At 40.3% G+C, this 24375-nt stretch overlaps 1 protein-coding gene across 6 annotated transcripts in view; it reads left to right on the top strand.

Moving 5' to 3' along the window:
* Positions 1 to 23614, top strand: part of C1H11orf54 (chromosome 1 C11orf54 homolog) — a 29758-nt gene extending 6144 nt beyond the window's left edge. For 2 of the 6 annotated variants that reach the window (XM_050941992.1, XM_050941982.1), the window contains exons 2-10: positions 4069 to 4214; positions 8361 to 8459; positions 9601 to 9674; positions 10513 to 10614; positions 11991 to 12167; positions 13090 to 13239; positions 19963 to 20079; positions 21002 to 21189; positions 22443 to 23614. In XM_050941992.1, coding sequence (XP_050797949.1) covers positions 4157 to 4214; positions 8361 to 8459; positions 9601 to 9674; positions 10513 to 10614; positions 11991 to 12167; positions 13090 to 13239; positions 19963 to 20079; positions 21002 to 21189; positions 22443 to 22674 — 1197 coding nt within the window. In that variant the 5' untranslated portion in view covers positions 4069 to 4156 and the 3' untranslated portion in view covers positions 22675 to 23614. The other 4 variants (XM_050942001.1, XM_050942031.1, XM_050942021.1 and 1 more) reach the window with 4 other exon arrangements.
* The last annotated feature ends 761 nt before the right edge of the window (positions 23615 to 24375 follow it).

The following is a 24375-nucleotide window of genomic DNA, read 5'->3' as shown; positions in this document are numbered from 1 at the left end:
CTGGTTACACGTTATTTGCCTTATTTGGAATATAATGTTGATAACAAGCAAGCTGACCAATTAATTCTCCATCTATGGCTTTTCCTGTTATTGTCTTTGCCAGTCAAGTCTGCAGTTTGACCGTTCTAGCACCTTTTCTGTAGTCCTGACAGTAGGCTCAGCTGTTGTAACTTAACAGATCTCCTGGTTCCCCTTTATCCAATTTCCAGATCCTCTTAGTTGGGGCCCTGACCACATGTATGCTCTTTGTACAGGATAAACAAGCTTAGCTGTTGCTTTATAGCTGTGCTTAATAGGCCTTAGGCCTGCAAGCTTAGTGGTTGCTTTATAACTTTTGCTCAGGCCTAAAGGGTTGCGGGAGGGGTTTCCCTAACAGTGAGTGACTTTATTTTTGCTGCTTTTGTTGGAGTGAAGAATACAGTTTTTTCATAGGGGTGTTGGAGGAGCACTGTCCTGATTCCTTCTGGTTTCCTTGTTCTGTGATGAAAAGTCACATGATCTAAAGCCTAGTGAAGTCAATGGGAGTCTTTCATTGACTTCACTGAGCTTTGGATCAGCCCTTAGTAAGCATCTTTCTCCTTTCACTTGGGAAATTGTTGCTATAAAGTATGCTCACCTTCCTCTCCCTCTTTGATCTTTGGTGTTCCCCTGTGTGTCTGCAGACTCAGGAAGACTGGGGGCTCACTTTTGAAAGTAATATTAGTAACCATGAAGACTGGAAACATGTTTTTTTAATTAAAACTTGCATCGTACAGAAGTGGATGGTTAACGTGTGATGGGTTATACCCCTTAGGAAGCTACCTGATGTGCTGAGATACCACTGAGTCTACCTGTTCTGCCAGCATGGGCCCTGTCATGGTATAAACCCCCACTCTGAACCTTAGCGTCCAAAAGATGGGGTACCAGCATGAATTCCTCTAAGCTCAATTACCAGCTTAGTACTTGTAACGCTGCCACCAACCAGGAATTCCAGTGCCTGGTACACTCTGGTCCCCCCAAAACCTTGCCCAGGGACCCCCAAGACCCAGTCCCTCTGGATCTTAACACAAGGAAAGTAAACCCTTTCCATTACCGTTGCCTCTCCCAGGCTTCCCCTCCCTGGGTACCCTGGAAGATCACTGTGATTCAAACTCCTTGAATCTTAAACAGAGAGGAAAATGCACCTACCCCCTTCCTTCTCTCTCCCCCTCCCAGACTCTCCCTGAGAGAGAAAGTAATCCTAACACAGAGAGAAAATAACCTTTCTCTCCCCCTTCCTTCCTTTCTCCCCACCAATTCCCTGGTGGATCCAGACCCAGTCCCCTGGGGTCTCACCAGAATAAAAAAACAGTCAGGTTCTTAAACAAGAAAAGCTTTTAATTAAAGAAAGGAAAAAACAGTAAAAATTGTCTTTGTAAATGTAAGATGGAATATGTTACAGGGTCTTTCAGCTATAGACACTGGGAATACCCTCCCAGCCTAAGTATACAAGTACAAATTAAAATCCTTTCAGCCAAATACAAATTTGAACTCCTTCCAGCCAAATACACATTTGCAAATAAAAAAAACAAACATAAGCCTAACTTGCTTTATCTACTTAGTACTCACTATTCTGAACTTATAAGAGCCTGTATCGGAGAGATTGGAGAGAAACCTGGTTGCACGTCTGGTCCCCCTGAACCCCCAGAGTGAACAACAACTAAAAACTAACAGCACACACAAAAACTTCCCTCCCGCAAGATTTGAAAGTATCCTGTCCCCTGATTGGTCCTCTGGTCAGGTGACAGCCAGGCTCACTGAACTTGTTTAGCCTTTACAGTCCAAAGGGACATGAAGTACTCCTGTTCTATTAACACTTAACTATCTGTTTATGACATGCCCCCTTTAACCTGTCTTGCTGAGCCAGGCTATTAAAGCGTCCTCTAGCACACATACAGAGGCTGGTCCACATCCAGTTGCAGTTGAGCTCTGGGAAGGCTCCTAAGGGACTTGCTCCAACACTCTGGTGCTCACTCCTTTTAAGGGTTACAAACCCAAAGGTTTTATGAAATTTGCCCTCTCCCTCAATGTGGAGGGAGAGATGCTCGCTTCTTGCCCCCCTGTTAGAAGTAACAGAAGTGGGTTTAATAAAATCTGCCTTTTATAGTTAATAAAATTTGTTTTGTTTATTAAGTGGTAAAAGGGGTAACAAACCGAACAAACCAGATTACTAAGAAAATGAAATCAAATACGCAAACAAAGCTATTTTCACTAGAGAAATTGGTTACAAACAGTATTTCTGACTCTAGATATTGTTGCAGACATTTTTAAAAGTTTTTGTGGTTCAGAGTTCCAGTTATATTCCTTTTCAGACTAGACCCCGTCTCAGTCTGGACTCCCCCTTTGCCTTCCCTTCAGGTGGCTTTTGCAGTCTTTCTTCTTGGGCAGACAGCCATGGAGGGGAGGAGTCCCATTTGCCTTCCTCCTTACCCTTAAATAGCATTTACATAAGGCAGCAATGCTTTGTTTCCCAAACTTGACCCATCTTCCCTAACAGTGGAAAGTTACAAGAAGTTCCAGGTAATGTTTTAGTATCAGGTGACAAGACTACCTGACTAAACAAGGAGTAAATGGTCTCAAGTTGCAGTGGTGGAGATTTAGGTTGGATATTAGGAAATACTTTTTGACTAGGAGGGTGGTGAAGCACTGGAATGGGTTACCTAGGGAGGTGGTGGAATTGCCTTTCTTAGAGATTTTTAAGATCAGGCTTGGCAAAGCTCTGGCTGGGATGATTTAGATGGGCATTGGTCCTGCTTTGAGCAGGGGAGTGGTCTAGATGACCTCCTGAGGTCCACTCCAACTCCGATATTCTATGACTTTGGTATCACGGAGTCCATGAGTCAGTGGCAGTATGGAGTGGCCACAGGAAGGCCAACTTTTCACAGTCCATTCTCCTCATTGATGGGCTGTCTGCCCTGTCTGGCTTATCCATTGTTGTACCTGAAGTGTTAGCAGTGGGTGTCACTCAAAGTAGCATAGTTGAAATACAGATACATAGTCAATGTTCCTAACTTCAGATACAGACATGATACAGGCATACAGATTAGATAATCACATTCAGTAAATCATAACCTTTCCAGTGATATCTTGTATAAAAGTATCTGTTATGTCAAATTCATACCATAAGCATATTTTCATAAATAATATGGAATGACATGTCACATAATGCCCTTGTACTCACTTGGAAAAACTTCTTCTTCCTCATTGGTGGGTAGGCAAGTAGACTTTTTCCACGCCCCATGGAATGGATATCTAGGACTTATTTCCTTTTCATGGGCAATGAGGCAGATGTGACTAAAGAGTTAATGAGTTGGTGTCATTGACTTATGAGCTGGTTCCAACTAGCTCTTCCTGGTGGCCTGCTCCAGTCACGTGATTGTATGTTGTAGTAGAACTGACTAAACCATAGCTACCTTGAACTTGTGAACTGTGAGCAATAAACTTTTTTGAAAACTGTGTTTCAGGTAGTTGCTAACAAAACAATTGTTACATACCAGGCTACTGTAGGAGAGGTACATCCATCTCTGCTGCTGTTCTCCGTCAACAGAAATACTGCAAACCCACTTCTCTTTTGTAGGGGAAAGTCTTGGTTTCATACCTGCCCAGAGGTCAAACCGGGCCTCCTAGTGAACCAGTACTATACTTTTTTGGTGCAGGTGGAAGACTGCCTTTTTGAGCTCATGACTCTCAGCTTTCATAGAAAAACAAATTAAAGCTCCACCTGGGCAAACACCTGCATGTGTGCAGAGTCCTTTGAACTCAGGGGCTTGATTACACAGATGGAGTTGGAGGCTTGGGGCTAAGTCCTTATGGATACAGTGCTCTGAATCCTTTCTAGAATTGCATTCTATGCATGTTCTCATTCCAAAACATGCGAGGAAATTAGCATTATAAGCACATACATCACAATTTGTCACTTGAAGCAAAAAGTTCAGTCTACTATAGTTTGTATTCTTAAATGAAATTGAAAAAAAACCCTTACCTATCAAAAAAGTAGAATGCAACTGTGCAAGCCCTTTTTAATCAGTAAACCATTCTGTTTGTTCACAGATCAGTAAGTCTCAGTGCCCGGTGTACTCTGATCTCTTCAGCAGAGAATTTATAAATCAGTTGTCCAGTTTGCTGAAATAAATAGAAAATGGCCAAAGTTGAAAAGTTTGCTCTTCATGTCCCAAGCCTAGAGGAACTTTCTGGGGGTAAGTAATGCAGTTTATAGTGTTATGGAAGTTGTTGCAATAAGAAATGACAATAAACTAAATTTTATATTCAGCTCTTTGCCCCTGTGTCCTAAATAGAGCTGGATAGAGGTTGGCTTTGACCTGATAATGTTTTTCCCATCTGAATTATTCTAAAACAGCAAACTGTGTCTGTGCATCCATCCCTTTTATAATCTTCAGCCCAATGATTGGACACTTGCTTGGGAAATGGGAGACCCCATAATTGAATCCCTACTCTGGAACAGGGACTTGAACTTGCATCCTTCTGCCCAGGGAAGTATCCTGACCACTACGCTACAAACTGTTTTTGGAGTGGGTTGTTCATAATCTTTCCTGTTGAAGCTGTTCCACTTTATAAAAATACTTAATATCCTACATGAGAGGCAAGTCCCATAACCACTGGGCTAAAGGTTATAAGATGGATGGATAGCCACCACAGTGAACATTTTTGGACATGTACCCAATGGTTCTCAGTTGCTTTTCTTCCAACTGAAACCCAAAATCTACCTGTAGTTTCTTGCTAATCCCACTCACATCCCACATTACTTTGCAGCTTTAAAAGATTGCAAGATTGGGATATTGGCAAGAATCCCCTGGTTGAATGGGAGTGCTACTTTTACCCACTACGTGTTCTGATTGGAGTGGTGCCAGGATCACAACCTCTTGAACCAGTGCTGCCCACAAAAGGGGTGAGGAGTTGCAATAGGGTTCAGTTGGAGAGCAGCCATGATAGGATCAGGAAGCTGAATGTGTTCCTACATCAGCAGCAGGAGAAGTAGAGTGAAAAGCAGAGTTTCCCCTTCCTGATTGGGCCATCATACCAAAAGTTTTGTCTTGCTTTTTATTTTCTCTCTCATCAACCTTTGGGGAATGACTCAATGGAGATCCTTTCAGAGCCTCCTTACTGACCCACTCACCTAGCAGGAGCTAAAACCTCACATAATGCTGCTAAGTAAATTTTGCTGACTTGTTATAGCAAGTCGCTTTAACTCCACCAGGCTAGAAGACAGGGAGGTATGTGTGACGCTGCACTCCAAATGTTTATGGAAATATACTGATGAGTATAAATATGATGTAACTGGAATATGCTTTATGCAAAAAGTCTCTTGTAAAGTATCATTACAAAGTTTATAATCTGAGCGTCTTCATCCTATTTGTATGAATGTATCGTTCTTGTATCTGAAGCTAGAAATATGAAGTGTTACTCTAAACTCCTATTGTAACTATGCAAAGTGTGGGCCATTAATGATGGTTTGGAATCTTGATGGTTCCCATCAACTAGGAAAATTGATTCTAAATGGCTCTGTTTACGTGCAAGCCTTCCTTTGAGTCAGGCTGGGAAGAATGAAGGCTTGGGATCTCATAGGACGTGTGACCATGTCACCTGGTACGGGAATACATCTTAAACCTGGTACTTTTCCATTTAGAAGGAGGGGTGGGGACCCGGAGAAACAAAAGATTTCTGCCTTGTGTCAAAGCTATATAGGGGGGTGGAACAGAACAAAAGAGGCTGCAGTCATGAGAAATCTCCTAGCTACCACCTGAGCTGGAACAAGGACTGTACCGGGGAAAGGATTAGGCCCAGACTAGAAAGGAGTCTAGTCTGTGAAAGAAGCTTATTGGAATACCTCTAAAGGTGAGATTTATCTGTATTCAGTTTCTTAAATGTATTAGGCTTAGACTTGCATGTGTTGTTTTATTTTGCTTGGTAACTTACTTTGTTCTGCCTGTTATTACTTGGAACCACTTAAATCCTACTTTTTATACTTAATAAAATCACTTTTTGCATATTAATTAACCCAGAGTAAGTAAGTAATACCTGGGGGAGTAAACAGCTGTGTATATCTCTCTATCAGAGACATAGAGGGCGGACAATTTGAGTTTATAAAGCTTTATTTATTTATATATAAATATAAAATAAGCTTTATACAGAGTAACATGGATTCCTTTGGGGTTTAGATCCCATAGGGAGCTGTGTGTCTGAGTGCTGCAGACAGGAGCACTTCTTAAGCTGTTTTCAGTTAAGTCTTCAGCTTTGAGGTGCGTGGTTCAGACCCTATCCAACCCCCTTGCTCCCTGACTGCCTCGACTCCTATCCACACCCCTACCCCGTGACAGGCCTTCCAGGACCCCCCCCCCCGCCTATCCAACCCCCCCACCTATCCGACTCCCCTGTTCCTCGTCCCTCTGCTTGCCGCACCATCCCAGAACCTCCACCCCATCCAACTGTCCCCTGACTGACTCCTGGGATCCCCTGGCCCTTAATCCAACCCCCCTGCTCCCTACCCCCTTACAATGCTGGAGCCAGCCATGCCGCCATGTTTCCCAGCAGGAGTGGCAGGCCAGAGAGCTGGCGGCATGGTGAGCTGAGGCTGTGGAGGAGAGGGGACAGCACAGGAGGGGCTGAGGGCTAGCCTCCTAATCTGGGAGCTCAAGGGCCAGGCAAGACAGTCCCAGCCCGTGAGCCATAGTTTGCCCACCTCTGACATAGAGCGTCTTCCCCAGATGCGCTGCAGCAGCGTTATACATGTAGATATGCCCTAAGCCAGATTCATCCCTACTTTTGCTCCAGTGGAACAATCCATTGTTTATTCCTACGTGAGATTTGTTTTTGAGTTACTTTGTTTGACTTTGACATGTAGTGGACCTAATGTTGATACAAAACAAAATGAAATGTTATATCAAGAGTTGTTCAGCAATGTTTCTTCCCTCTGTTCTGTGTAGGAGGGGTATCTTGTTCAGACATCTGACCAAAAAAAGTTCCTTCTCTTTTTTTCCCCCTCTAGTCACCAATTTGAATCCAGCTCAAGTCACAGTGAGGGAAAATTGTTATCCTATGATATCTGCTGGGTGTGTGGCACTTCTGAAAATCAGGCATTTGTGCCTAAATGTGGATTTCTTTAGGAATGTAGTTTTAGGCCTCTTTCTGAAAATCGTGTGTGTGTGTGTGTGTGTGTGTGTGTGTGTGTGTGTTAAAAAGAAAAAATGAAACCTTCAGTCCTTCAGCAATATGACAGGATAGCAGAGAAGGATTTATTCCTCTCTCAGGCCCTGATTCAGTGAGGTAATTAACATATGCATAACTTTGAGCTTGTGACTAGCCTTATTTAAGTTAATGGAATTGCTCACGTGCTTAGTAAGAACATAAGAACGGCTGTACTGGGTCAGACCAAAGGTCCATCCAGCCCAGTATCCTGTCTACTGACACTGGCTAATGCCAGGTGTCCCAGAGGGAGTGAACCTAACTGGCAATGATCAAGTGATCTCTCTCCTGCCATCCATCTCCACCCTCTGACAAACAGAGGCTAGGAAACCATTCCTTACCCATCCTGGCATTAATAACTATTAATAGACTTAACCTCAATGAATTTATCCAGTTCTCTTTTAAATGCTGTTTTAGTCATAGCCTTCACAACCTCCTCAGGCAAGGAGTTCCACAAGTTGACACTGCGCTGTGTGAAGAACAACTTCCTTTTATTTGTCTTAAACCTGCTTCCCATTAATTTCATTTGCTGGCCCCTAGTTCTTGTATTATGGGAATAAGTAAATAAGTTTTCCTTATCACTTTCTCCACATCTCTCATGATTTTATACACCTCATATCCCCCCTTAGTCTCCTCTTTTCCAAGCTGAAAAGTCCTAGCCTCTTTAATCTCTCCTCATATGGGACCTGTTCCAAACCCCTAATCATTTTAGCTGCCCTTTGCTGAACCTTTTCTAGTGCCAGTTTATCTTTTTTTAGATGAGGAGATCACATCTGTACACAGTATTCAAGATGTGGGCGTACCATTGATTTATATAAGGGCAATAATATATTCTCCGTCATATTCTCTAGCCCCTTTTTAATGATTCCTAACATCCTGTTTGCTTTTTTGACTGCCCCTGCACACTACATGGACATCTTCAGAGAACTATCCACGATTACTGCAAAATCTTTTTCCTGATTACTTGTAGCTAAATTAGCCCGCATCATATTGTGTATATATAGTTGGGGTTATTTTTTCCAATGTGACACATGTGCTTATGTATCTTGCTGAACTGACACCTTAAAATATGTGTTTTATGTGGTGTGTTACTTGCCAAACTAGCTAATTTCTCAGTAATATTTTTTTTTACTCTATTCTAGTCCTGCGGAATGGGCTTAAAGAGAACTTTGCTGATGTCCAGGTCTCTGTAGTAGAATGTCCTGATCTGACTCATGATCCCTTCAACTTTCCTGTTAAAGGTAACATACTGTTGTAACCATAAGATATGACTTTGCCAATATTTCATAGGATTCTTCATAATTAGAAACTCTTGAAGATGATGGCAGAGGAAGAGCGATCTTATGGATAAGCTACAAGGTTGGGAGCACTTGTTATTCTTGGCTCTTCCATTGTCTTGATGTGACCTGACTAGGACAAATCACTTAAGTGCTCTGCATCACTGTTCCTCATCTGTAAAATGAGTTCAACTAACAGATTTAATTCTCCATTGTATGTTATGGGTTTTGACATCCTCTGATTGAAGGGGCTATGTAGATACCAAGTACTGTCTTGCTATTCAACTTCATTCTAATAATTAGCTCAATCTCTGTTTTATTTAAACCCCCGCCATTGCCCCTACACAAGATAGGTGAAAGCATTTATATCTGTACCTGCTACTGTATTTGCATGATGACACTACAAATTATGCCTCATTAGAGAACCAGTGTTCCTCAGCTGTTGCCTAGTAGATTTTGTGTATGCTTGTAGAGCAGTACTACTTTTGAAACAGGCTGGCTCGCTTTCAGAGGTGAACCCATACCTTATGCATGTTCTTCTTCCAATTCAGGCCTACTTTAGATGGATTTGTAGAACCCCTAATTTATCTTAGTACTCAGAAAAAAATGGTGATTTAAAACAGAGGTTCTTAACCAGGGATCCGGGGTCCCCTGGGGGGCTTCAAGCAGGTTTCAGGGGGTCCTCCAAAATAAACCAAAGAGCAAGGCCAACATTAGACTCGCAGGGGCCCAGACAGAAAACAGAAGCCCAAGCCCCACCATACGAGGGTGATGCCCAAGCAACTTCGCTTCACTGGGGCCCCTGTGGCTTGGGGCCCCAAGTAGTTGCCCTGCTTGCTACCCCTAACAGCAGCCCTGGCTTTTAATCTACTGGATATGCAGAAAAAGAGTTGCTGTGGCACAAGTGGGCCATAGAGTTCTTAAAGCATGGGGGGAGGAGGGGCTCAGAAAGAAAAAGGGAAAGAACTCCTGATTTAAAAGTCTTTCTGAAAACTTAAAGGAAGCTTTTGAGGAACAAATTCTCTGTCTTATTATACTTCAAGTGCACAGAGAGAATTTTAGACAGGTTTTCTTGACAAGCTAACTTGCCTTATTCTTGTTCCAGGAATCTGTGGGAAGCCTAGAATAGCAGATGTGGGAGGTGTTCCTTACCTTGTGCCTCTTGTACAAAAAGATAAAGTGAGTTAATGTATAGTCGTGGCTTTTTAGTGCACTTGTCAAAGAAGCATATGTAGTCATATTTTGAAATACTATTCTGGCGAACACTGACTAATGAATGTTGCAGGTTTCGACTTGTAAAAAGAGGCTTGCATTGTGAAAGCATTATGGGCCAAGCATCCTGGCCTGTGCTGAGCATAAGAACATGTTAGAAATCCCACAGCTAAAGCTGCATACAAAAGTTGTCCCTCATCTGGTACCTGTGTGGCTGTTTCTTCAAAGGCTGTCCGAGAGAAGCCATAGAGGGATGTTGGAGGGAATTACCTAGAGTCCATGGCATGGTCTGTATGTTTATGTATTGTATGCTACCTATCGCTCGCATCTAGCCATGGCCCTCCATGCTGATTATTACTATTGTTTGTAAAAACAGACTGTGTATGGGGCCGGTATAGGCCAAAGTAGAGTTCACATTAATAATTGCTTATGCATTCTCTTTTGGTAAAGCCTGAGATCTGCCAGAATCTGATTTTATGTGACATCACTTAAGGATATTTTCATTATTTGCTTTAATGTCACTTTGCACAGAGATCGGTTATTTTGCCCTTGACAGCATGGGGCCAAGCTTGTGCAAGAAGACACTGCAGTCCAGCAAATAAGTGGATGCGTCCAAGTCATTAAGATTGAACTTGATCATATGCCAGTGCTGTTTGGATTTGAGGATTCTGCTCAAACCAGTCTGTACAAATAAATAATAATGATATTTGGATAAAATCATCAAGAAATTGCAGTGGAATGTAACTGAGATGAGAATTACAAGGCAGGAAAGTCAAAGGTACATAAATGCATGTCTCTTGTGCAGGTTTATGACCTGAACACCGTTGCAAAGCAAATAGAGTTGCCTGGAGCTTTCATTCTTGGAGCTGGAGCTGGGTCCTCTAGGATTCTTGGAGTAAATGCTGAGGTCAGTAAACATGTATAAATATTCCGAAGTTCTCAGAAAATGATTTCATTGATAGAGCATATATTTCTACACTGATAACTTATATGTAGCACCATAAGTTTGTATGACACTTTACAAAGGTAATGAAGACAAGGTGTCTGCCAGGGGTTACTTATTACTCAGGTAATAAACAACATTTTGTGTTTATAAATTCTACAGGGAGGCATATGGTTACTATGAAGCTAACAGGAAGCAGCCTCTAGTTGTTGCTATACTGAAATTTATAATTAGCTGGTCACATTTTTAATACCAGAGAAGATGAAAAATATGAAAAAAATGGACGCCAAAGAGCTGAATAGTAAATTGCTTTAAATACCTAGTGTTAGTCCTCATTTTAAATATCACAAGAGAAAAAATAGTGTTATTCAAGATGCTGTTGTTTTAAGACTTAAGCTGTAAGGTCAGGTAAGGATCAGAAGTTAAAACATAATTTAGTTGGTCTGTCTGACATGATGAAATAGATAAAGAAAGAAGTTTTGATTTGAGGTGAATGGAAAACTTCAGTGTAATATGAAAAATGTTCTAATTGCTACATCTAATTACAAAGATGAGTGCGTGACTAAACATATTCCTAAGTAAGTGAAATACAGTCAAAGAAGAAAACTAAATCAATTGAAAACTGCCATCTTACCAGCCTGATACACAATAGGAGTGAGAGAATTTAGCTCTTGGTAGTAAATATGATAACTCAGAGACTTTCAAAGTCGCTGCACATTATTGTTGTTTAAATAAAATAGGAAAGTATTTTTATTTTATAAATAAATAGTCAAATTAACCATTTAAATTATTATAGGCCTTGCTTTACAACAACATTAAGGGTGATATTTTCAAGATCACTCAAAGTTGGTCTAGCTTTGCTCCTATTGAAGTCTATGGAAGTTTTTCTATTGAGTGCAGCGAGAGCACAGTTAAGCTAACAGTATGAACGCTTTTGCAAATGTCACCTGAAAACTTTCATTTCAGTACTTTGTAACAGAAGTTGAATGCTCAGTCTTGGTCATCATCAATAAGCTAGGCCTCCTGCAGCGATATATTAAGTTGGTTGCCTCATTAAGAAACTATCCAATTTACTGTTCTGTTATTTCTACAGGGACTTGAATCCAAATCCCTAGATAAGAGAAAATTCCTTAATACATGTGTTTCACACTTAGTCAATTTTAAATTGAGAGTTTTCCTTTAAAATAGTTGTGTGTTTTTGCTAATCTATATGGACCCAGTCCTGAGAGGTGAAAATTCTATTGTAGTTCTCAGGATTGGGCCCTAATTTGGGATGTTATCTACCTAGTAATAAAATCAAATGACTAGAACTAAGCAATGTTACATGCTCTTCTTTTCAGCTTATCCCAGTTGCTCAAGCTGAGAGTGAACAAAAGCCTGCTGTAAATGCGAGTTACACTGCTCAGATTAATCCTGCAGATGGAGGGTGCCTGCTGGAGAAGTACAGCGACAAATATAGTGACTGTGAATTTGGACTGCTGGCCAACCTGTATGCCAGTCAGGGCCAACCTGGCAAGGTGCATATTTGCATAAAATGTCACTTCTTCTGTAGGTGATAGCTAAAGTTAAACTTCTTTGTTTCAGGCCTGCCTTTTCTTTCAGGGAATGCTGATGTTAATATTAATTCCAAAAATCACATAAGCGAAATAATGTCCTTCACAAGAAAGTGAAGTTGATGTGAGGGAGTGGATTCCCCAGGGGATTGGTACTGGGATATGGAATTTTTCACCCTTAAATCACCCATTGTAATCCAGCCCAGGTTGGTAGTGACTGAATGTTATTGTCATCTGATGCTTGATTGGCCTGTATAAACTGAGGTTTGTGGTCTTAGTTCAGTTCCTGGTGGACGAGTGTCTCCCTCAACACAATTGGCACTAGATGGTCTCAGCAGAGAAGCAAGTACTGAATGGAGCATGAAAATTGAACAACCTTTTTATCGCTAGAGAGTGTTCTTTCATGACAGGTTTGAGGCCTGTTGGGTGGGAGAAGGAATCTTACACCTCTGCTTCATGTGCTGTGCCTGTTGTGTGACTAAATTAAGAACTTCAGAAAAACAAACTCTTACATGCAAAAAACCTGTTGAATATTTTAAGGATGCAAAGGCCGCAGCATCTGTGAGAGAACTTACTTTAAAAAAGATTATAGGATACGTAGCAGCGTTGAAATACACTTCTACCCTGATATAACGCGACCCAATATAACACGAATTCAGATATAAGACGGTAAAACAGTGCTCCAGGCGGGTGGGGCGGCGCACTCCAGCGGATTAAAGCATGTTTGATATAACACAGTTTCACCTATAAGATTTCACTGGTAAGATTTTTTTGGTTCCTGAGGACAGCGTAATATCGGGGTAGAAGTGTGCATGACGTACATAGCAAACATTCACGAAACATTACAGCATGTGATAGGCATGATAAATATATGTCTACTCTCCAGGTTATTGAAGTGAAAGCCAATGGAAGAACTGGACAGCATAACTTTGTGACCTGTATGAGACAAATTATAGAAAAATGCTATGGAGATAAACCAGTTGGGATAGGAGGTACATTTGTCATTCAAAAGGGGAAAGCAAAGATTCATATCATGGTAAGTTGCTCTTGATTCAGGCTCTTTATCTTTCTAAAAGATAAAGGTGCAGGACAGTTCAGGATATAAAGACTTATTGCACTTAATTCTTTTGCAATAATAATAAAGTGATAAAAAGTACAAAACCACCAAAATTACGTATCCCTTGACCCTAATACTCCGATCTTTTGTTGGGGCAAAGAAGCTGTAGAAACAAATGGGGATATACAAGGACTTGGTGAAACACAAAGACAGTAGAATAATGAAAAATAACTAAAAAAATTAAAAAATCAATTAAACAACAATCAGAGATATGGTTTAACTTCAAGATTTATAATTTTTTACAAGTATTCAGATCCTAGTGAGGTAAATAAAAAGGAGTATAAACACTGCCAAATTAAGTGTAAAAATGTAATAAGAAAAGCAAAAGAAGAGTTTGAAGAATGGCTAGCTAAAAACTCTAAAGGTAATTGTAACGATGCGGTTCTGGCGGGACCCAACTGAGAGTGCCAATTCAAGACAAATTGCTTAAAACAGGGCAGTTACAGCCCTAGCCTAGGGTTTTTCCACCTCCAAGGCAAACCAAACCAGCCAGACAAAGAAGATTTTGGTCTCACCCCACTGGGTAACCACAAGTCACACAAGCAATTCCCTTAGACACTCCAGTTTCCCAGTATCACCACCAGTGCCACTTGTTATGGGGACAAATGGTTATGAAAACCAATATCCCAATAAAGAAAAAAAAGGGTTCTCTCAATCTCAAAGAATCAAGCCCCAGACCCAAGTCAATATACAAATCAGATCATACCCACAAATCACGCTGTTGCCAATCCTTTAGAATCTAAAATCTAAAGGTTTATTCATAAAAGGAAAAAGATATAGATGAGAGTTAGAATTGGTTAAATGGAATCAATTACATACAGTAATGGCAAAGTTCCTGGTTCAGGCTTGTAGCAGTGATAGAATAAACTGCAGGTTCATATCAAGTCTCTGGAGTACATCCCCAGCTGGGATGGGTCATTCGGTCCTTTGTGTAGAGCTTCCATTTGTAGCAAAGTCCTTCCAGAGGTAAGAAGCAGGATTGAAGACAAGATAGAGATGAGGCATCAGCCTTTTATAATCTTTTCCAGGTGTACGAACACCTTTTCGTTCATACTGTGGAAAATTACAGCAAAATGGAGTCTGGAGTCACATGGCCAAGTTCCTGCATACTTTGCTGAGTTACAAGGCCTATCTGCCTTCTCTCAATGGGTCAGTTGTGTAGCTGATGGTCCTTAATGGGCCAACAAGCAGACTAGGCAGAGCTAACCCTAACTTGTGCTGTGCTTCTGGGTGACATCTCAGACAAGTTTGAAATACAGACAGTATAGAACCAATATTCATAACTTCAACTAGCAAATGATACATACATATAGACAGCATAATCATAACCAGCAACCCATAACCTGGTCTTAGACACCTTATATGACCCCCTTTACATAAGATTTGGTGCCACTACAAGACCTTGGTTGCAACCATGTTCTATATGGTCTCAGATTATATCGATAATGTCACAGTAACAACAGAATGTTTTTTTAAGTACATCAGAAATAGAAAGCGGGCTAAACAACCAGTGGGCCCCCTGGATGATTGAAATACAAAAGGAGTGCTTAAAGACGATAAAGTCGTTGTGGAGAAACTAAACAAATTCTTTGCTTCAGTCTTCACAGTTGAGGATGTTAGGGACAGGGGCAGCTCCAGGCCCCAGCACGCCAAGTGCGTGCTTGGGGTGGCAAGCCGCGGGGGGCGCTTTGCCGGTTGCCGCGAGGGCAGCAGGCAAGCTGCCTTCGGTGGCTTGCCTGCGGAGGGTCTGCTAGTCCACTGAAGCTGCGGAACCAGCGGACCCTCCACAGGCACACCACCAAAGGCAGCCTGCCTGCCGTGCTTGGGGCAGCAAAATCCCTAGAGCCGCCCCTGGTTAGGGAGATTCCCAAACCTGAGCAGCTTTTGTAGGTGACAAATCTGAGGAACTGTCACAGATTAAAGTGTCACTAGAGGAGGTTTTGGAATTAATTGATAAACTTAACATTAACAAGTCACCGGGACTAGATGGCATTCACCCAAGAGTTCTGAAAGAACTCAAATGTGAAGTTGCGGAACTATTAACCAGGGTCTGTAACCTGTCCTTTAAATTGGCTTCTGTACCCAGTGACTGGAAGATAGCTAATGTAACGCCAATATTTAAAAAGGGCTGTAAAGGTGATCTGGCAATTACAGACCGGTAAGTCTAACATCAGTACTGGGCAAATTAATTTAAACAATAGTAAAGAATAAAATTGTCAGACATCTAGAAGAACATAAATTGGGCAAAAGTCAACATGGTTTCTATAAAGGGAAATCATGTCTTACTAATCTATTAGAGTTCTTTGAAGGGGTCAACAAACATGTGGACAAGGGGGATCCAGTGGGACCTAGTGCACTTAGATTTCCAGAAAGCCTCTGACAAGGTCCCTCACCAAAGACTCTTACGTAAATTAAGTTGTCATGGGATAAGATGGAAGGTCCTGTCATGGATTGAGAACTGGTTAAAAGACCGGGAACAAACGGTAGGAATAAATGGTAAATTCTCAGAATGGAGAGGGGTAACTAGTGGTGTTCCCCAAGGGTCTGTCCTCAGGCCAGTCCTATTCAACTTATTCATAAATGATCTGGAGAAAGGGGTAAAAAGTGAGGTGGCAAAATTTGCAGATGATACTAAACTGCTCAAGAGAGTTAAGACTAAAGCAGACTGTGACGAACTTCAAAAAGATCTCACAAAACTAAGTGATTGGGCAACAAAATGGCAGATGAAATTTAATGTGGATAAATGTAAAGTAATGCACATTGGAAAAAATAATCCCAACTATACATACAGTATGGGGGCTAATTTAGCTACAAGTAAACAGGAAAAAGATCTTGGAGTCATCATGGGTTGTTCTCTGAAGATGTTCAAGCAGTGTGCAGAGGCAGTCAAAAAAGCAAACAGGATGTTAGGAATCATTAAAAAAGGGATAAAGAATAAGATGGAGAATATATTATTGCCCTTATATAAATCAGTGGTACGCCCACATCTTGAATACTGAGTACAGATGTGGTCTCCTCATCTCAAAAAAGATAGACTGCCACTAGAAAAGGTTCAGAGAAGGGCAACTAAAATAATTAGGGGTTTGGAACAGGTCCCATATGAGGAGAGATTAAAGAGGCTAGGACTTTTCAGCTTGGAAAAGAGGAGACTAAGGGGGGATATGATAGAGATATATAAAATCATGAGTGATGTGGAGAAAGTAGATAAGGAAAAGTTTTTTACTTATTCCCATAATACAAGAACTAGGGGCCAGCAAATGAAATTAATGGGCAGCAGGTTTAAAACAAATACAAGGAGTTCTTTTTCACACAGCGCACAGTCAACTTGTGGAACTCCTTGCCTGAGGAGTTTGTGAAGGCTAGGACTAAAACAGCATTTAAAAGAGAACTGGATAAATTCATGGAGATTAAGTCCATTAATGGCTACTATCCAGGATGAGTAAGGAAGGTGTCCCTAGTCTCTGTTTATCAGAGGGTGGGGATGGATGGCAGGAGAGAGATCACTTGATGATTACCTGTTCGGTTCACTCCCTCTGGGACACCTGGCGTTGGCCACTTTCGGTAGACAGAATACTGGGCTAGATGGACCTTTGGTCTGACCCAGTATGGCCGTTCTCATTTTCTTATTTAATATATGTATGCAATAGCTGTACATTCTTACTGATTGTATTTGCTTGCATGCTTACCAGAATTTGCTTTCCATTTTACAAGCAGAACTTTCTGAAATGTTAAACTTTTACAAGTCTCCAGTTATTCTTGTCTCTGACAAACCTATCAAATGTCAAAGATGAAAAGATTGTCATGCTGCGTTCATCCACCTAAAATTCAAAGGGTAATTTTAAAAAATCTATTACTCTGAAGAATTTTTTTTCCCCAAGTGGATCTAAACATGATACCAATGATGCTCCCCTTTGGAGAAAAGCACCATTCCTGAGTCCTCAGAGTCTAAAAACACTCCTGAAATAGATGTCTTGAATTCATCTATTCACATTGGGAACAATATTCACGGCACTTATTATCAAGGTTCTATTTAGGGCTGTCTATTAATTGCAGTTAACTCACATGATTAACTCAAAAAAATTAATCACAGTTAATCTCACTGTTAAACAAATACCAATTGAAATGTATTAAATATTTTTATATGTTTACATTTTCAAATATATTGAATTCTATTGCAACACAAAATACAAAGTGTACAGTGCTCACTTTATATTATTATTTTTATTACAAATATTTGCACTGTAAAAATTATAAACAAAAGAGTATTTTTCAGTTCACCTCGTACGAGTACTATAGTGCAATCTCTTTATCATGAAAGTATAACTTACAAATGTTCAGTAACAAATTTAATGCATTATTTTTTTAATGAGCAACATCAGCATGGAAGCATGTCCTCTGGAATGGTGGCCGAAGCATGAAAAGGGCTACGAATGTTTAGCATATCTGGCATGTAAATACCCTGCAATGCCGACTACAAAAGTGCCATGAAAATGCCTGTTCTCACTTTCAGGTGACATTTTAAACAAGAAACGGGCAGCATTATCTCCTGCAGTTTGTAACCAGACTTGTTTGTCTGAGCAATTAGCTGAACAAGAAGTAGGACTGAGTGGACTTGTAGACTCTGAAGTTTTACATTGTTTTTCTTTTTGAATGCTGTCATAAACAGATAGCTAAGGGTTAATGTCTCTTTCACCTGGAAAAAAAAGTAACCTGAAGCACCTGACCAGAGGACCAATCAGGAAACCGGATTTTTTCAACTCTGGGTGGAGGGAAGTTTATGTCTGAGTTCTTTGTCTTCTGCCTGAATCTCTCTCAGCTAGAGAAGGATTTTTCTATTTCCTGCTTTCTAATCTTCTGTTTCCAAGTTGTGAGTACAAAGTTGGTTTTTTGTTTTGTATTTACATGTCTATAGTTGCTGGAGTGCTTTAAATTGTATTCTTTTGAATAAGGCTGTTTATTCATATTTCTTTTAAGCAATTGACCCTGTATTTGTCACCTTAATACAGAGAGACCATTTGTATGTATTTTTCTTTCTTTTTTATATAAAGCTTTCTTTTAAGACCTGTTGGAGTTTTTCTTTAGTGAGGAACTCCAGGGAATTGGGTCTGCAGCTCACCAGGGAATTGGTGGGAGGAAGAAGTCAGGGGAAAACCTGTGTGTGTTAGATGTACTAGCCTGACTTTGCATTCACTCTGGGTGAGGGGGGAAGAGAGATTGACTCTCAGTAATTCTGTTCTCCAGGCTGGGAACGGGGAGGGTGGAATCCCTCTGTTTAGATTCACGGAGCTTGCTTCTGTGTATCTCTCCAGGAACACCTGGAGGGGGGGGAAGGGAAAAGGTTTATTTCCCTTTGTTGTGAGACTCAAGGGATTTGGGTCTTGGGGTCCCCAGGGAAGGTTTTTGGGGGGACCAGAGTGCCCCAAAACACTCTAATTTTTTGGGTGGTGGCAGCAGTACCAGGTCCAAGCTGGTAACTAAGCTTGGAGGTTTTCATGCTAACCCCCATATTTTCGACGCTAAGGTCCAAATCTGGGACTAGGTTACTGACAAATGCAGTTATTTTTTTGTACATAATTCTACATTTGTAAGTTCAACTTTCATAATAGAGCAAGGGTAGGCAACCAATGGCATAGGTGCCAAAGGCAGCACTCGAGCTGATTTACAGTGGCACTCACGCTGCACGGGTCCTGGCCACTGGTCCGGGGGCCTCTGCATTTTAATTTAATTTTAAATGAAGCTTCTTAAACATTTTGAAACCGTATTAACTTTACGTACAACAATAGTTTAGTTATATATTATAGACTTCTAGAAAGAGACCTTCTAAAAATGTTAAAATGTATTACTGATATGCGAAACCTTAAATTAGAGTGAATAAATGAAGACTTGGCACAGCACTTCTGAAAGGTTGCCAACCCCTGTGATAGAGATTGCACTACAGCACTTGTATGAGGTGAATTGAAAAATACTATTTGTTTTTTACAGTGCAAATATTTGTAATAAAAAATAAATTTAAAGCGAGCACTGTACACTTTGTATTCTGTGTTGTAATTAAAATCAATATATTTGAAAACGTAGAAAACAGCTAAATATTTAAATAATTGGTATTCTATTATTGTTTAACAGCATAATTAAAAATGATTAATTTTTTAAATTGCTTGACAGCCCTAGTTCTATTATGATTTCCATGACTAAAGTGGATAGAGATAATGAAATCGTGGTCTAGATTGCTATTCCTGTTACAGTTGTAATTACAGTTTCACTAATGTTGTTCTCAGAAAAAAATCTGTCAGCATCAGTTGAAGAAAACATACCTGAATCCTGTTAGTTTCAGCTGTGTTCAAACATAACTGAAACACAGCTGAAACTGACGTAGTTCTGATCCAAACATGATAGAACAAATGTAACGTGGATACAGGTTACCTGATTCTAAGAATTCCCCATTTGGTACCCAAGGCAGTGGAGGCAGCCATCAGGTAAAAGCTTATGGTTCTGAATAGAGGAACAACCATGGATACTGCTTTTGCTGGTTCAGAAGAAATAGGGAGCAGAAAATAATTTAGGGCTAGTGAAGAAAAATAGCTTAGAAAGAAAAGTTTTGGTCCTAGTATCTTCATTCAACTGATAATGCTTTTTTTTTTATAGCCCCCAGAATTTTCTGCCTGTCCTTTAAACACTGATGAGGAAATGAATAATTGGCTCCATTTTTTTGAAATGAAGGCTCCGTTGATTTGTCAGCCAGTACTAATTTCCAGAGATCCAGTAAGTCTCTATTTTGTGTTTGTCTATGAGTAATTAGCTTGACATGTAATGATTCTGGCTTGGATTTGTTTGGGTTTTTTCTGTTCAAGAATGGGAATTATTTATGGATTATATTAAAGTCTTCGAGGTGTTGGAACGGGTGGCTCAGGGGATTGGTAATAGAATATAACTAAGCCTTTCACTTTTCACTGGTTTGAATTAAACCCAGGTCAATAGTGACTGAATGCTGATGTCTGCATCCTAAAACAACTAGCACAACTGCATTAATTTTGACATCTAGTTGGCAGTCTAAGAAGACAGACCAAGGAATGAATGGGGATGGACACTAAATTATCCTTACCTTCATGTGCCCCATTCAGAAATGGGTTGGGACACTTTGGCAGGGCTGTGTGGGGAAGCTGGTATTAGCACTGCACTGTATTTGTAGTATGGGCAAATCAAAGCCTTGGATATCAAAATATGGACTGAGCATATTTCACAAGCACTAAATTCAATAGTAAAAAATATTAAAGGTATGAGAAAATTCATAAGTATGTCTAGTGTCCCTATCATTAGGAATGTTATTACATTTACATTAAAGTATATACATTAGCCAAGAGTCTTGGGAGGAAAACTAATTACCATCCTTATTTTTTATATCTTTTTTTAAAAATTTATAACGATTAAAAAAACACTTATGCCAAGTGGTGAGCACATTAGTGGGACATGGTGTTGGCTCAAGTGCCTTACTCCATTGGGTCTTTATTTGGCAGTCTTTGGGCCAATGCTCAGTTGCATATCATTTCCCAAAAGCTAGTGATGATACAATAGGAATGGACATATATCAACAGCTGTTAATGGAATATTCTTCTGAATGAAAGCATGTGACATGTCAGTGCTGTTTTTTTATGATGATTGTTACTTATTATTTATATTAAATTAGTGCCCAGAGAACTCAAGAACCAGGGCCTGTTGTGCTAAGCACTATTTGTTTGAACAAAGACTGTCTCTGTCCCAAAGAGCTCACAATTTGAGAGTGACACAAGATGCAAAAGAAAGGAAAAACGGACAGAAGGATGGAGAGTGCATTGCCCAATGGGGCCCTGGTGATGAGGGCTCCTGGGTAGTATGGTAATACAAATAATTAATAATAAAATAGATACATTTTGCTTTCTAGCTAGTAGTCTTAGCTTGCCACCAATTTAGCTGTTAGGCCTAATCACACTAATATTTTTATAATATAATAATGTATTATATCTCTAGAAGGCAAATAGCTCTGTGCCAATGGGAACCTCTTCATTTAGGCAGCTGGTGTGCAGAATCCAACACTTATCACATAGTTCATTATCATCTTATTGTTACCTGTGCTTCCTGCTGTCAGTACCTACTTGTTCTCTCTCAAAATTGGGCCAGATACTATCTTTTTGTTGTGTATGTACAGTGTGTGGCACAATGGGGCCTTAATCTCTGATTATGGGTCCATAGACCCTACCTCAACACAAATAGATTTAAAATTTTATTAGAGAATGTTTTTAAAAATAGATGATACAGAGCGTTAAAAATTCAGTTATTAGTCGTCGGGGGTACCATACAGAGTATTGGGGGATGTTGTTGTTTTGATATTGGATAGCGCATAACACATACAGTCTGCAGTATCCCCAATGGGGGGGTTTAAGGTGGATGAGTCAAGGTACAGTCAGCAAGTAGTACTAAAGCCTGGTTTAGAACAACTTGATTGCATGGAAGAACTGTTGTGTGTTGTAGGGCAGAAAACCTTTCTTTTGAGGCCCTCCTCAACATGCTATGAAAACCTCCATGACCCTCCTGTGCCACAATAACTATTTTTCTGCATGTCCAGTAGATTAAAAGCCATGGCTAGCATTAAGGGATAGCAAGCAGAGCAATTGTCTGTGGCCCCACAACACAAGGGGCCCTGCAAAGCTGAGTTGCTTTGGCTTCAGCCCTATGTGGCTTGGGCTTCAGCTTTCTACCTTGAGCCCCAGGGAGTCTAATGCTGGCCCTGCTCTCTTGTTTATTTTGGTGGACCCTGAAACCTGGTTGCAACCCCCCAGGGGGCCCCGGACCCCTGGCTGAGAACCACTGGGTAGAGGACTGGGAGTCAGGACTTCTAGATTCTATTTCTAGTTCTATCACTGTCTCAGTGTGACCTTAGGAAGCGACTCTCTCTGCCTCAGTTTACCAATCTATAAAATAGAGTACTAGGTTACTTGAAAGTCTTTAAATAATTAAATGTTTATAAAACACTTTGAAATCCATGGAAGAAAAGTACAATATTAACTGCAAAATACTGAAGCATTATTTAAATACTTTATTTAAAAGAAAATGTTGTGCTCACATAACATAAACTTGTCTCTCTTTTCTAGGGGTTTGATCTGCGAATGGAGCACACTCATTGTTTCAGTCACCATGGTGAAGGAGGACACTACCATAATGACACTACACCAGACAGCGTGCAGTATCTGGGATATTTTTTGCCTGCAGAAGTTCTCTTTCGTATTGATAGACCCAAGGAGTCTCATACGGTTGGGAGAGATTAAACCCTTGGATGCACACTTAGTTTGGAGTGTAAGGATAGCAATTAATTTTAAAAAATGAAATATTGGATTTGATCATTATTTTAATTGACTTCAAGCACACATGAAAAGCTGGCATTTTATTGCAGTCTTAGCCTTTTTAAAGAATGGGATACGTTCAGAGTTTAGATTGAAATTGTTTGAATTCAAATAACTATCACAAATTAATTTTTATCCAAACATCAAAGTCGAATAGTGTGTATCAATGATTTATTTTGTTCCATTTTGATTACTTTAGGCAGGCATTATCAGATGATTTTTCTCTGGCTATAGAAAGCCATCACTGAATTAATGAGAGCTCCACATTCTAAATGGAAGAGGAAAAGAGATGCCAATCAAGAATCATGTGGTAACAACACTACAATTCAGACTCTGATATTGACATGGCTGTGTGCCATTCTAGCCATATGTGCCCTAGTGGGTTATATGTGGGTAATGGGATTGGCCACTTATTTTAATCAGTGATTAGAAGAGACTTGTTTGAAATAAGAGGAAGGCACTTGTAGTTCCACTCATGTAACTTCTAGCTCAGCAGGACTACGGGGTGATGCAGTCCTACATCTACAGGAGTCAATGGCAATACCCCGTTGATTTCACTGAGAGCATAGAGGACCTACAGGTATGGAAATGCAAACTTGTCAAAGAGGGACTTTGCTCATAGTTAGTTAGCTCATAAGCACCAGTAACAACTTAACAAGCACAGGACCATTTCCAGGGTTTTAAATATTGATGTTGCTATCATGCCATGGGTGCTTGATTATTTTCTCATACCAGTGTAAATGAGGAGTAACTGTGTTGAATTGAGCGGATTTACAGTGGGCTGACTGAAGGATCAGGCCCCATTTGTTTCTAGTTTTGAATAAGGCTGAAGTACAGGAGCACTTTGTCAGTATTTTTTTTTTCTTTACACTCTGATGATAATTGTGTCATTTATCCTGCCAATAAAGTTTTACTGAATTGAATTGAAACCGTCTTACTTGCTGTCAAGTGGGATATTTCTAGGCTGTGAATAAACCCTGATTAGTAGTTAAAGACTTAACATTTTATGAGTTATTATATTTTTCGTTTGTCTTTTTTTAGCAAAAACACACTAAAAATGTAGATGTGAAGTGTATTTAATATTTTTAATATCTACTTGCTATGTGCTGAAAGTAACACATGTATAAATCACTAACATACATATAACTGAAAGCCACATGCTCACCAGCCTGCAACATATATGAACAGCAATGCATATACAGAGTACAACACACGGTGTGTTAATTGAACTAAAGAAAATACATCACCTGTTCGGGGCCCTGGGATAGCACAGGTACTTGAAAAGAGAGTTGGTGAAGCTGTCAAGCACCAGTTGTGGACAAATTTCTAGCAAACCTGCAGTAGTGTCTGGTGCAAACTGCTTTGTGTAGCAATAACTTATCTGTATCTTGTAATACCCTTACTGCTGAGAAGGACTGATAAATAAGTATGACCACTGACTTGGCTGTGCTGCTGCCAGCATGGCATGGGTGTTTATAAAATCGAAGGGCTTTTACTCAAAAGTGTTCTGGGCTCGCTGTGGCAGGAGCTGCCTACAGATGTGCGCTGATCTGAAAATGCCAAGTCCCACTACCAGTCTCAGCAAAACTCCTCCTGGCTTCCCCTACCCCAGCAGTGCAGGTGGCAGCAACTCAGTGTGTGGAAACTAGATCGGGGCTGGCAACCTCTGGCACGCATGCCAAAG

The sequence above is a fragment of the Gopherus flavomarginatus genome, chromosome 1, assembly GCF_025201925.1.
Source record: "Gopherus flavomarginatus isolate rGopFla2 chromosome 1, rGopFla2.mat.asm, whole genome shotgun sequence".
Classification (NCBI taxonomy): Eukaryota; Metazoa; Chordata; order Testudines; family Testudinidae; genus Gopherus; species Gopherus flavomarginatus.
Note: the sequence above shows the minus strand (reverse complement) of the source record. Positions and strands in the feature narration are given on the sequence as shown.